Raw genomic sequence first — 14,851 nt, 5'->3', positions numbered from 1 at the left:
CACACCCACTCATCCAGTCCCACACCCACTCACCCAGTCCCACACCCACTCATCCAGTCCCCACACCCACTCATCCAGTCCCCACACCCACTTACCCAGTCCCACACCCACTCATCCAGTCCCACACCCACTTACCCAGTCCCCACACTCACTCACCCAGTCCCACACCCACTTACCCAGTCCCACACCCACTCATACAGTCCCCACACCCACTCATCCAGTCCCACACCCACTCACCCTGTCCCCACACCCACTCATCCAGTCCCACACCCACTTACCCAGTCCCCACACCCACTCACCCTGTCCCCACACCCACTCACCCAGTCCCACACCCACTCACCCTGTCCCCACACCCACTCACCCTGTCCCCACACCCACTCATCCAGTCCCACACCCACTCACCCAGTCCCACACCCACTCATCCAGTCCCACACCCACTCATCCAGTCCCACACCCACTCACCCAGTCCCAACACCCACTCACCCAGTCCCACACCCACTTACCCAGTCCCCACACCCACTCACCCAGTCCCACACCCACTCATCCAGTCCCCACACCCACTTACCCAGCCCCCACACCCACTTACCCAGTCCCACACCCACTCAACCAGTCCCACACCCACTCAGTCCCACACCCACTCAACCAGTCACTCACCCAGTCCAGGTCTTGCCCCAGATTCCACTGCTGGCATATCTTCGATTCCCCAATATTGAATCCAGGAAGGATTTTAGCCTCTAGGTCTCCGTGGTGCTGCCCCAAAAGCTTGAAGGGATAGTAAAATTATGGTCCAGTTTCTAAAATGGCAACCAAGGAAACATTAGTGCAGGATCATCTCAATGAATTCCAACACACACATATATACAGATCCCCATTGTCCATTCTGGTACATATGAACATGCAAAATAGGGGCAGAAGTAGGCCATTCAGCCCCTTGAGCCTGCTCTGCCATTCAAAATGATCATGGCTGATCTGTTTGTATTTCAAGTTCCACATTCCCATTTACCCCTGATAACCTTTGATTCCCTTGTCTAACATGAATCTATCTACCTCTGCCTTAAAAATATTCAGTGACCCCACCAGTAGATGTGATCTGGGTCACCCTACTTGGAGGTTGGACTGAGCTGATCCTTAAAACCAATCTCGTAGAATTTAAAGTGAACAAATTGTTGTTAGGTCCTACTGTTCCTTGAGTCTAACAGAATATCCTGTACACTCTTATAAATCTCATTCTTCATTCTGCTCTATAATTGCATTAATGAGACTGTTACAATTTACTTTAAACATTGAGTAGATAAGCCCATTTCAAGCAATTTCTTTTGTTAATCAAAGACTGCTCCATAATCCTCAGTGAAAGTTCATAAAGTGTTGATGCTGTTTCCAGCTGGGGACATAAAAAGCTTTAGGACCAGTGTGTGTGGAGAGGTAATGGGAATAATGAGCTAAAACAATAGCTCACTGCCCCACACAGATCAATTCAGTCAAGGACGATCTCCCCTTAGGGTTGATTCCAATTGTACTATTGGATGAAAGACTTCCAAATTATAGTTACAACAAAATGCAGCAACATAGACTGGGTAGTAAACACATTTAGTAAATCACTCTTTCCTTTCTTAATGAGGCCGTTAATGGAACTCCACTTTAAACCTGACGGAAGCAGTTTCACCATCGGAAAGAATAATGTAGAGGTTCTCCAAATCAGACCCCAACCTTGCATCTTCCATTACTTTGAGCTCATCCAAAACACTCGCACCAAATCCTGTTCACCCATTCCCATCTTCTTACTCACCTACATTGTCTCCAACTTTACTAATGCCTTGATTTTAAAATTTTCATCCTTGTTTTCAAATCCCTCCACACCTCGCCCTCTCCCTTTCTCTGCAATCTCTTCCAACTCTGCAATCCTCTTATTTCTCTGCACTCCTCCAACTCTGACTCCTGTGCATCCTCGATTTTCAATGTTCCTCCATTTCAGCTGCCTTGACCTTAAATTCTGACCCCTCTTCATCCCTTTCTTCTCCTTTAATACTTTCCTGAAAACCTACCTCTTTGGCCAAGATTTTGGTCATCTGTTTTAACATTTTAGGTAGCTTTGTGACAAATAGTGTTCAATAATGCTCCTGTGAAGTGCCTTCAGATACTTTACTACGTTCTTCTCCAGCCCCACAACTCTCCGAGATTTCTGTACTCATCGAATTCTGGCCTCTTGTGCATCCCAATTATAATTGCTCCATTGAGGCTGTGCCTTCAGTCGCCTGTATAGGCCCCAAGCTCAGGAATTCTGTTCCAACATATCTCTACCTCCCTACCTCAATTTCCTCCTTTAAGACACAACTTAAAATCTGTTTCTTTGACCAAGCTTTTAGACATCTGGACTAATCTTGCCTTATGTGGCTCCATGTCCTACCGTGTTTTAATGCTCCTGTGAAGCACATTTGGATGTTTCATTTTGTTAAAGGGTCTATATAAATATAAGTTGTTGTTGTTGCTGTTTAGCTCATGTGGCTAAATGGCTTGTTTGGGAACATGGGGAGCAGAATGTTCTCCCTGATTCACCCACCTTCTTGGGCTTGACCTCACTCTGAGACTGTAAACCAGATCAAATGTTCACTTTGAACAGTCAGTGGTCCTGAAGAACGGGTCACTGATGGAGCAATGGTACCTGCACAGGTGACTCAGGGGTTACACCTGCGACTCTCATGTATCAGTTGAGACTTGCTGTGCCAAATCCTCCAGCCTGGATAGCAATTCATTCACACCATTTCAAACTCACAGGACATGAGTAACAGAACTTTGCCCATATAAGACCTCCCACCCCACTTTGAATCACCAGCCTTTATTGGATAATCTACGCATTATCTAAGAGAAAGCCATTTAGCCCCTGCAGCTTGTTCCATTATTCAGTTAGACCCTGGCTGATCCGTACCTCAACCCTATTTACCCACTTTTGCTGCATATTCCTTAATACCCAAAAGGAGCCTATCAATGTTATACCAACCAAGAATGGCACATCCTCAATGTGCTAAGAACTATGCTGACAACTAATTTAAGACTGTCAATCGAGCTTGCAGTACAGTGCATTTGCATGTACTGGAAGCGACATATATTAATACACAGGGCCCTGTTCTTTGCAGACAGAAAGAACATGTACACACATTGTACCTGCTTCAGCTAAACAGAATAAGTGACAGCCATTCACTGATTCATTCCTCAGGGCAATGCCTTGACCAATCAGGGTCAAGCTGCCTGGTTTAAATTCAAATGATGTTTGGCAGTTAACATTTAGTTACCATCAGTGGTGCATTCTGCATGGTAACACCATTTGCCAACCAATCAGCAGTCTCTTCACATACAGTATAAATTGTTGTTTTCCCCTTATATTGGTATTCTTGCGCGTGTCCTGATGAGTGCAAGAAAAAAAGCTTAGACATGTCTCTTTTGTCAACAATACTCAATGTCATATCTGGGTAGCTGTTGCTAAATGTAGGCCATTTTCACCTTAAATTTACCTATCATGCCATAATTACCTTATCTATGATCAGCCAGGAACATCTACGCTCCAAGGGTGGAATTGTCCCAGATTTGCAGTAAGTGCAAGAGCAGGCAGGTAAGTCGATGTTTTACCCACTGGCCGCAATGGTGGGTTTCACGCTGTATCGCCCAAACCTGCCACATTAGTCACATATTCCCAGGAAACATGCCGTTTCCATAGCGGGTGTGCTCCCATTTGCCTACCACACTATCATCTCACCATTTCATCACATTGGGCGTCATATTTAAAGTCCACTGTACGCACACATCTCAATGTTTCCAGCCCAGGACTACTGCAGGGAAGATGTCCACAAAAGGCAAAAAGATTACAGCCCCCAGGTTTAACGACGTGTCCCTGGGATGCCTTTTGAATGCCTTGGAGGCCCATTGTATTATCCTCTACCCCCGCTCTGGCCACAGGATGGGCAGCGGTGTGACCAATCAGGCTTGGTAGGCGATGGCAGTGGTGGTCAGTGCCAATGCTGCACAGAAGAGGTCGGTCATCCAGTGCAGATAAAGGATGAATGATCTCATCTGTACTGCCAGGGTAAGGCAACCATCTCATCACTCTAAACTCACACACTCAAGCCCATCACACACTCACTGGCATCTCACTCACTGCCAGCGCAAGGGACATCACCACTCGTTCTCTCACAAACACCCTCACTTCCCCCTTTGGCCTCATCTCCTCTGGAGGCTGCCTCCTCATCCCTCACCATCTTGAGGCCATTGGCACAGATCAACATGTGCCTCCACACACACAACCTAGGATACCCTCCTTCCCCAGTATCCTAATCCTGCAGTCCCTTCCCTTCCTGAGGCCACTTCTCCCCCTTCCCCAAGCAAGACCTTGCCCTGCAGCCATTGAAAAGCCACCCACATATGGCTGATCTGATAGGTAAAGACTGACCTGTGAGCCCCCCTAAAAGTGATGCGGTGCTGCCTGTGAAGCCTGACGCTGATGATCGTGAGTGCTGACCGAAGCAAGATAGGCAAATAAACCTCGAAGTCCCGAGCAAAGTGCAGCTCGCCAGGTTCCCGTCGCTTATGAGCTGTTGTGAAACACGTTGGCGTGTTTCCCGCCGATGTGGACATTTGATCCAGCGGGGGTGGGGGGGATGATTCCAGCAGGCTGGCCTAACAATGAAATGCTGATGTATTACAGTGAGGTTCCCAATGTCCGATGGCGGAGAATGTGGCCCACCATCGTCAGCCTGGGTAAACGATCGCAAACTGGTTTCACATCACCACACCATATTGTCCACTCACGACACTGAACACACCCGACTCCAGCGGGCACGGAAAGTCCCGGCCTAAGTGCTCTGTTACATATACCCTCCCACCTCATCAATTCATGACTCTCATTTAACTCTAGTGATTTTCACAAATCATTGAACACTGTCCTTACGATTGGCCCCAGTGGGCCACAAAAACATGCCTCGTCCTGCTTTACATCAGGCATCTTAACACTTGCTCTGTGAGTTTATGTCCTACTCCAGAGATTCGAGCACAAAATCCTGGCTGGCACTCTGAGTGCAGTACTGAGGGAGGGCCACACTGCCAGAGGCACTGTCCTTCCGATGAGACATTAAACTGCCTCCCTCTCAGATCCTATGGGACGATTTGGGAGAAGAGTAAGGGGGAGGATTTTCCCCTCGTCGCGTGGGCTCAGTGGGGGCGGTTGGGAAGCTAACCTCTGCTCGCGATTGGGGCCGGACTGCTGTTTCATACTGATGGGGCAATTAAGGTGCTGCCTGTGTGGGTGGGTGAGGGTGGGGGGGGGGTGTGTGGAGGAGGGAGGGTGAGCACAATCATGAGTGCGCGCTTGAAAATCTCCCTGAGGCACAGAGCTGCCTCGGGGGAGATGAGCATTTTCCAAACTAAAAAATAAATCTTTCTAAAACGTTATGAAATGTGTCCCCGCTCATGTGACCCTGTCATATGAGCAGGGACATGTCATTAATTAAATTTGAAAATGTTTGTTTTATTTTTATTTGCTGTTGGGAACCTCATCCCCGCACGTGGATGAGTTTTCCAAAAAGACGCAAAGGCTGCTTGGCCTTTTCGTCTGCCAGCCAGCCGTTAGGTTACCGGGCAGCGATAAATTCCTTTTAATTACCTTTTTAACACCGTCAATAGGCCTTTTAATTGTTGGCGGGCACACTGCTGACTCTGGCACACGACCGCCTACCGAAATATCGTGCGATGGCGTCGGGACACTTGCCCGACATCATCGCGCATCATTTTACGCCCGACCAGCTAAAAATTCAGCCCTGGGAGTGATCGCCTCAGTTTCTCGGGCAACACCCCTCAAGACAGATTATCTGTCATTATCACATTGCTGTTTACAAATTGGCTGCTGCGTTTCCTGCACTGTAACCGTGACTACCCTTGAAAAGGACATCTTGGGCGTATATGCTTTGAGATATCCTGAGGTTATAAAAGCCGCTTTGTAAATGCCAGTCTTTCTCTTTAACGGATTGTGACACAAGTGATTCTTGATGGAGAAAGTGACTGTGGTTATGACAGAATGTCAGCAGGCACCAGCGCCCATGCTGTTACTGGCCTTGCCACTGGTTACTGGCTCACCGTGTTCTCCATTGGTGCTGTGGTTTCTCATGTTCGTTACTGAATGAAATTTGTCCCATTGCATATTCCTGAATAAAAGCTATTTCCAGCTGAACATCCTTCGGTGATCTGTAAGTTTTTCCAACTCGGCCCTGCTGTCAATGAGTGCTCACAGTAAAATACCTCTCTTCCCAAAGGCTAAAACATCTGTTTAACCAGCATTAGAACCTCACATGGAATCAATGGCAGCCACCCCATGGCAATAAAGTTGGGGAAGGAGTTCCTGGGCATGTACATTGAAGCTCTACTTTGACAGATATGTATCATTATTAACTTATTAGCATCATTTAGATGGATGTCATTCTCACCTTTACACACATTGACTCTCATTACGTTGCACACCAATTGTAAAAGCTGCAAGTTCAACAGCACCCCAAAGCCGAAGGCAACAGTTGCAGCGATCTGCAGGGAGAATGAGGAGTTTTCAGTCAGAACAAAGAGAGTGACAGAAATCAAATCCTCAGTTCCAGTGGGATGGAAATTTAATGAGTGTTAATTTGTCATTATAATAAACACCGTTTTATGAGATGCTGTATACTCCTTGGCTCTCTGTCTCACAACGTCTGTCTCACTCACTTTCTGATTTCTGTCTCTCGCATTATCACTTTCCTTTTCATTTGTCTCTCTATCTCTGTTTCACTGTCTGTCTCTTACCCTGTCTCCTGCTTGCCCACTCACTCTATCTTTTGCTGTGTCCCTCCCATTCATACTCTATCTTTCTTTCGCTGCCCCACTCACTTGCTCTTTCCCTAAGACCCCCTTCCTCTGTCTCTATAATCTCTTTTCTGATGTCTCTCCCTATCTCTCATTCACTTTCTTTCCCTGATAACTCACTCTCCTCCTCCATCCCTCATTGTCTCTTCAGCCTCTAACTCCCTCCTTTTTTGATATCTCTCTCTCTCTCTCTATGTCCACTCTCTGGGTAGAAATTGATCCTTTCTATGCTCAGTTTACGTACCAATGTCAAGGTACAACACCCTGCACTTCAACAAAAGGCCTGAGGAATGTTCCACACCATTGTCTAGCATGGCTGCCAGAAGGGAACTAGACTCCATTTCAAGGCTAACAAGGAAAGGCCCAGAGAAAAATTCCAGGTGGAGGAGAGTCTTGCAACTCAGGTTGTGTGTGGGGGACGATAGGGCTGATGGTGGCCTGCACTTATCTTGTAGATCCAGAAGGAGGTGTTCCTGCTCCTTTGTGGGGTTTTTTCTCATATGATTCCCTTTATGAATCGCTGTGTGGGACCACTCGGTGCTCATATCTAGACCAAACCAGTTAACCAATCCCGACTGAACTGTACAATATTAAAAATTCCTTTTCAATTTAGCAGCAACTCCCGTGTATTCTCTGCCCCGCTAAGTTGGTTAGCGTAGACCCCTGCTTAAGCTGATCTAATTAAGACCTCATTGTTTTTGCCTCCCCAGAGCAGGTGAGATTTGCCAACATTCTTTCGAAGGTAGTGCCTCCCTTTAAGAGATTAAAAATTGGCCAGACTCTCCAAAATTTCAATTCTTAAGCATATTAAACCAGCAGTGTTTCTGCCTCATCAAAATTGGGATGTTCAAACCAATTAAATTACAAAGTAACTTGATTAAACCTCGTGGATAAAGATTGCCTCTGACTCCAGGAATGATTGATATTTGGAGGTGGGGGGGTAAGTTGGAGAAGAGGCGGGGATCCAGATCAATAAAGTTAACAATGGCTACTACAGAGTAGGACCTTACAGTATTGACTGACATTTAGTTTTAAGAGACTTTATTGATCCTGAATGTTTTAGCTCCAACAGAGAACTGATAAAGATTTATGTTTGGAGCAAAATGCACTCATCTGCTGGACTTAAACTCACAACGAGAGAGGAGAATTTATATAGCACCCTATCACATTGCCAGCACAACAATTGTCATCGCGAGGTGCACAGATACAAACTATCTCAGCCCAGCTTCATACACTCGGGGGCATGTTTGTTCTCACTGCCTGGGTGAGGAATCCAGTGAGGAAGATTGTGTGCACTGTCTCGAATCTGCTTGATGTTCACTCCATTGATTTGATCCCAAAGACGCCTTTTAAAACCTTTAACAACCAGAGGTTTGAATATCATTCTCAATAACCTGGTTTAATTATTTATACCCTATTTTTATCTTTACTTTATTATTATTGCAGGCACAGGGAAAGGGTAAAAGGCCCGTGGTGCAGCAACCCACGGTGTAGGACACCTCAGGGCAAAATGCAGAGTTAAAGACACTCCTTCAAATCTACCTCTTTGACCAAGCTTTTGATCAATTGCTTTGGTATCGCCTAATATTTCTTTTCTGACTATGCTCCTTCGAAGCACCTTGGGGTGTTTCACTATGTTAAAGGTGCCGTGTGAATGCAAGTTGTTGTTGGCCATTGTTGTTGCTCTGGGTTTCACACAAATGGTGCAATTTATTGATTGGGTTTTAAGATAATTAAAGGTGTTGACTGGTCCATATCAGCACTGATCACTCCCAGGCTGTTTGGCCTTTCAATATTTTATAGGAATCCAACATGATCATTATCACTTCAATCTATGTTTTCAACCATAACACAATGTTCTTGCTTTTCAAGCTCATTTTGCCAAATGTTCCTCTACTGTTTTCAGCCGTTCATTAATGGGGCTTTGTTCTGATCAATAGAACTCGTTCGCTTCATCTTCAAAGGTTTGGGTGATGTGATTCAAGTGAGCCCATGTTCTGAAGCATTAGGTCCTTAGCTCCCTCCTCTATAGTGATTGTTTCTTCTAACATACCTAAACTTTGATGCTGCTCCCAGTGCATGTTTAATGAATGTCTTCTTTTGGAACACTTGGGTGCTGTAGTGGGGAGATAGTGAGGTTGGTGTTCTGCTGTCCCATCTCTGCTGCCTTAAACAAATATTGGGCATCCCCTGGCATTTCAGAGTGCCAGATATGGAAGTACGCCAGTGTTGCAGGGATCCCCAGCTTGCTTGCCCTCTTGAGTCAGCAGTGGCTCCTGTGGCTGGGCCGTGTGGGCTGAGTAAATGACAGCTGCATCCCCAGAGACATGCTTTATGGTGCGTTTGCTATCGACAAGAGACAAACAGGTCACCCAAGTCTGCAATACAAGGATATCTGCAAGCGAGACCTCAAGTTGACTGGGATAGGAGTTGATGTATGGGAAGTCCTTGCTGCTGACCGGAATGCCTGGAGACAAGCAGTCAGAGAGGGTGTGGGAAAGAAAGAGGGAGAAAGAAATGACCAGCTGGCTGAAACGAGAGCCCGCTTGAAGGAAAAACCATCAGTCAACCTCGGGCACCACCATTTGCCTGTGCCAGCTGGAAGACTGCCACTCACAAATCAACCTCGACAGCCACAACAGACGATGTCCAGTCCAGAACTGACAAGCGCCCCAGGTGCAGATCATCATCTCCCAGGGTAGACAGATGCCATCAATGGGGAGACAGTGAGGTTGGTGCTTTGGAAGGATTAAGTCAGGTTATGGTGGTGGAATTGGATTCCATAGGATCTTTCAAAAGTCAATTGGACATGTTCTTCAAGAGGATCAATGTGCAGTGTTATGGGTAAAAAGATGGGGTGTGGGATTAGATTGGTCACCTCTTTCCAAGAGCTGGCATGGGCACAAAGGGTCTAGTGAACTCGTTTTCTGCTGTAAGATACCAAGATTTTATGAAATGGGCCTTCTCATCCCAAGCTATCTCCTGATGATTGGAGTTCTGGTGTGGATTAGTTTGGAAACTCCCTCCACACTGCCCCAATATTGGTTCTCAGCCCTAATTTTAGAAAGCACCTCCAAACGCCAGTGCAAACCTTTCCATGGACTCTTCCTGAATGAGATCGTCAATCTACCATAGTGCTGGTAAATGCTGGGGAACCATGTTGGGAAGGTTTCCCAATGCAGTCCCACCACTGGACCATTTTACCAGCAGTGGGAGTGGCAGTGGCGCAGCTGCCTTCCAACTGCTGGTGGGTGGACAATTCAGCCAATTAAAGGCCCAATTGAGCACCATCTTCCCAGGCCATTGGCATTTTGCTGGCGGGGATATGGATCCCTGGTGTGGTGAGGCTACCAGCTGCATGGAACAGCCTCCGAGCGGATTCCCACTGGGGGAGGGGAGGGGGCGTGGGGGGGGGTGCGGTTGGTGGGGGTTGTGGGGGGGGGTCGTGGTGGTGTGTGGATTGGCTTTCACATCTGGAAGCTGACGGAGGGACCCCAATGGCTGTAAAGGCTGCTCCGTTGTCCTGAAACCAGCGCTGAAGGAGTTTACCCCCCAACTGCCTGGCCTGTCGGCCTGCCCCAGCTCAGTCAGTGGTCCCACAGGCTTCCCACATACAGTCCTGAAATTGGGACTTACCCCCACTAAGACCATCTCGGCCTATATGTCCTTTATGATATTTTCACCACCTTTGTGCTTATTCTAGTTCTTCATAAGTTGTCCACTCGACATTGATCGAGACCTTGGGGACTCGAACCTCAATTTTATATTCCCATCCTCATTTTCAACTTCCCCTCTCTATCGCTCCCCCCTATCTCTGTAACTTCCTCCAGATATCCAACATCCCTATGCCCCTCAAATTCTGGCCTTTTGTCTTTTCACCGCTCCACCATTGGCAGCCATGCCTTCCGGTGGCTTGTTCCTAAGCTCTGAAAATCGCTCCCTGGCTCTCTCTATCTTTCTACCTCTCTCTCCTCTTTTAAGACCTTTCTTAAATGTTGCCTCTTTGACCAGGCTTTTGGACACTTGCCCTAATATCTCCTTATGTGGCTCAGTGCCAAATTTTGTCTGACAGAGTTCCTGTAAAGTGCCTTGGGACAGTTTCCAATGTTAAAGATGCTATGTGTGTATAAGCTGTTGGTGTTTACAGACCACCAGTTAAACAAGTTTCTCACTTTGAAATTAGGAACAATGTTGTTTTCGTCCATTAAGCCATAGAAAGGAAGTATAAGAACTTTCATTAGAGAAATATTATATTGTACAGCTGGTGGTGATCATTAAGGGAATCTTTTCTAAAGGGTGTCCTGGACTTGAACTGGAACAATTTTATATTCCTGCGGAGCTTTACGTTATATAATTTGTCAAAGTGCAGCAATTTTTTAAAGTTTATTCGTTCATGGGATCTGGGCATCACTGGCTATGTCAGCATTTGCTGCCCATCATTAATTGCCTTTGGTGGTGGTGGTGAGCTACCTTCCTAAAGTACTACAGTCATGAAGTAGGTACTCCCACAGCGCCACAGTTAGGAAGAGAGTTCCAGGATTTTGACCCAGCGACAGTGAAGAAACGATGATTAGTTTCAAGACAGGATGGTGTGTGACTTGGTTGTGGGGCGGGGGGGGATCTTGCAGGGTTCTGGGTGATGCTGGATATTTGGACAATATCCTTCCACTTTAGGGACTTCATTGAATCTGCACTAAAACTTAATGAATTTAGACTAGTTTTCTGATTCCACTATCCATGGTTGCTCAAAATTGGAGCACCAATTGGATGACATCTTTACAGGTTAGAAAGTGCCAGAAACTGAAGCATAATATCAGTGAAGTAAAGAAACCAGCAGTGATCCAGGTTGAGGTATATCGCTGGGACAGCGAAGGGGAGCTGCATTCTATAACTAACCCTCACCATACCGTCCCAGGATGGTATGAGGCTGACACCAACAACACAGATAAGATATGTCACATTCTCCATCGTTTTCATACTAATATAGGTTACAAAGTTCCAGGGAGAATTTACCAAGAGAGAGGTGACAATATGGAACTCTCTATCACACGGTGTGGCTGAGGTGAATAGCACAGATGTGTTTCATGTAAATCTGGGTAAGTACATGAGGGGAAAAGGAATAGAAGGATAGGTTGATGGGGTGTAATGAAGTAAAGCAGGCGAAGGCTCATGTGGAGCACAAACATGGGCACAATCCAGTTGGGCAGAATGGCCTGTTTCTGTGCAGTAAATTCTATGTAACATCCAATGAGTACTTTAATTTCAAAGCACTGGACAAGCACCAGCAGTGGAGCTTTTACAACTTCCTCCAAATCCAATGGCAGGAAAGACAGCCAACAGCAGTGTTCACTGCCAAGCCAACGTGTGCAGCAATGAGTCACCAAAACCTGCTCTGCTGGGTGGGACATGTTGTTCATATGCCTGACACCAGACTCGTGATGAAACTGCTCTGCTTGGAACTCAGTCATGGCCGGAGGCGTCCAGGAGGACAGTGGGAACGCTTTAGAGATGTCCTCAAAACAACCCTGAAGAGGCCACACAAACCCACCAGCTCATGGGACACCCTGGCTTGTGATCAACCGAAATGGAGAAGGTCTCATTTGAGAAGGCACCGGACACACCGAGAGACCTTTCCGGGAATGTGCAAAGGCAAAATCAAGGTGTTGGAGGGAGCGCACAAACCTGCAAACAGCCCGCCTGCCCCACTATTCAAGCACCACCTGCCCCACACGTGGCGCAGTCTACAGATCGCACCTTGGACTGGAAGCCAGAGAACTGGAGTGGAAGCAAATGATCCTCAATCCCGTGGGACTGCCTGAGAAGAAGATGATACAATTCCAAAGGCTAAAGGCAGAAAGTTGATGATGAGCTTTCTCTGGTGCATCATTGGTCACTGTTAGTGTTGTTTTGCATGCCAGTGACAACCTTTGGCTCCTCAAAGTGGGGGGTGCTGGCATTACCATGCAATCGTGCTAAGGTATGAGCGTTATGTATAGGCTTCAATAATATCGCGGTTAATTTACTGGAATCCAGAGAACTGGATGAATAAAAGGTTAACAAGAGTAAAAGTGACCATGAGGCTGTCGGATTGTCGTAATAACACAACTGCCCTTTAGCAAAGGAAATCTGCTCTCCCTACCCAGGCTGGTCAGGCCTCTTTGTGACTCCAGTCCTAAACTAATGAGGTTGACTCTTAATTGTCCTCTGAGGAAGCTTAGCAAGCCACTCAGTTGGATTAAACTGTTATGTGGTTGCAGACTTTGGGGGAGAGAGGGTGAGTGGAACTAATTGGACAACTCTCTCCGAGAGCACAGTGGGCCCAATGTGTTGTATAATTCTTTGATTCCATCTGAACTGGTTTCCATGTTGTTTCTTCCTGACTCTTTTCAACCATTTTCCAAGAGACAAAGCTTAAAACAAACTGTAACTGTAGATAGCTTAAGGCTATGTCACCTAACCATCACTCCCTAATTTTTTCCACTTTCAGCCCTATTCTTTTAAATCTGATTGGTGCCAGCACAGTGGGGACCTGCACCATGGGGATCTGCACAGTGGGGACCAGCACCGTGGGGACCTGCACCGTGGGGACCTGCACAGTGGGGACCTGCACTGTGGGGACCTGCAGATTGGGGACTTGCACAGTGGGGACCTGCACCGTGGAGACCTGCACCGTGGAGACCTGCACCGTGGGGACATGCACCGTGGGGACATGCACCGTGGGGACCTGCACAGTGGGGACCTGCACCGTGGGGACCTGCACCGTGGAGACCTGCACCGTGGGGACCTGCACCATGGGGACCTGCACCATGGGGACCTGCACAGTGGGGACCTGCACCATGGGGTCCTGCACAGTGGGGACCTGCAGACTGGGGACTTGCACCTTGGGACCTGCACCATGGGGACCTGCACCGTGGGAACCTGCACAGTGGGGACCTGCACTGTGGGGACCTGCACCATGGGGTCCTGCACAGCAGGGATCTGCACCATGGGGACCTGCACCATGAGGATCTGCACCATGGGGACCTGCCCTATGGGGTCCTGCACAGTGGGGACCTGCACCATGGGGACCTGCACAGTGAGGACCTGCAGACTGGGGACTTGCACCATGGGGACCTGCACCATGGGGACCTGCACCGTGGGGTCCTGCACAGTGGGGACCTGCACCATGGGGACCTGCACCATGGGGACCTGCAGACTGGGGACTTGCACAGTGGGGACCTGCACCATGGGGACCTGCACCATGGGGACCTGCACCGTGGGGACCTGCACCATGGGGTCCTGCACAGCAGGGATCTGCACCATGGGGACCTGCACCATGAGGATCTGCACCATTGGGACCTGCACCATGGGGTCCTGCACAGTGGGGACCTGCACCATGGGGTCCTGCACAGTGGGGACCTGCACCGTGGTGACCTGCACCGTGGGGACATGCACCATGAGGATCTGCACCATGGGGACCTGCAGCGTGGGGACCTGCACCATGCGGATCTGCACCATGGGGACCTGCACTGTGGGGACTCTGCAACCAGGGGTCCTCCACCATAGGGCCCTGCACCATGGGGACCTGCACCAGTGGGACCTGCACCATGAGAATCTGCACCATGGGGACCTGCACCGTGAGGATCTGCACCGAGGGGACCTGCACAGTGGGAACCTGCACAGTGGGGACCTGCACCATGGGGACATGCACCGTGAGAATCTGCACAGTGGGGATCTGCAACATGGGGATCTGCACCATGAGGATCTGCACAGTGGGGACCTGCATAGTGAGGATCTGCACCATGGGGATCTGCACCATGGGGATCTGCACCATAGGGACCTGCACCGTGGGGACCTGCACCATGAGGATCTGCACCATGAGGATCTGCACAGTGGGGACCTGCACCGTGAGGATCTGCACCATGAGGATCTGCACAGTGGGGACCTGCACCGTGAGGATCTGCACCATGGGGACCTGCACCGTGGGGACCTGCACCATGGG

General features: G+C 48.3%; 1 protein-coding gene across 1 annotated transcript; it reads right to left on the bottom strand.

Moving 5' to 3' along the window:
* Window positions 1–12,753: 12,753 nt before the first annotated feature.
* On the bottom strand, window positions 12,754–14,367 carry LOC121282375 (repetitive proline-rich cell wall protein 2-like). Its single transcript, XM_041196095.1, has 2 exons — window positions 13,751–14,367; window positions 12,754–12,907 (listed from the first exon to the last, which is right to left on the bottom strand). Exons 1-2 carry the CDS (start codon window positions 14,365–14,367, stop codon window positions 12,754–12,756), a joined length of 771 nt encoding a protein of 256 aa, XP_041052029.1.
* Between the last annotated feature and the right edge of the window lie 484 nt (window positions 14,368–14,851).

The sequence above is a fragment of the Carcharodon carcharias genome, chromosome 9, assembly GCF_017639515.1.
Source record: "Carcharodon carcharias isolate sCarCar2 chromosome 9, sCarCar2.pri, whole genome shotgun sequence".
Taxonomy (NCBI): Eukaryota; Metazoa; Chordata; class Chondrichthyes; order Lamniformes; family Lamnidae; genus Carcharodon; species Carcharodon carcharias.
Note: the sequence above shows the minus strand (reverse complement) of the source record. Positions and strands in the feature narration are given on the sequence as shown.

Bases quoted from the DNA above. Each gene is read 5' to 3' on its own strand.
- LOC121282375 (XM_041196095.1), bottom strand. From the start codon at position 14,367: ATGGTGCAGATCCGCATGGTGCAGGTCCCCACGCTGCAGGTCCCCATG. The intron at 12,908-13,750 runs GTGCAAGTCCCC...TTATTCATCCAG, and splicing joins CCCATGGTGCAGGTCCCAAG to TTCTCTGGATTCCAGTAAAT.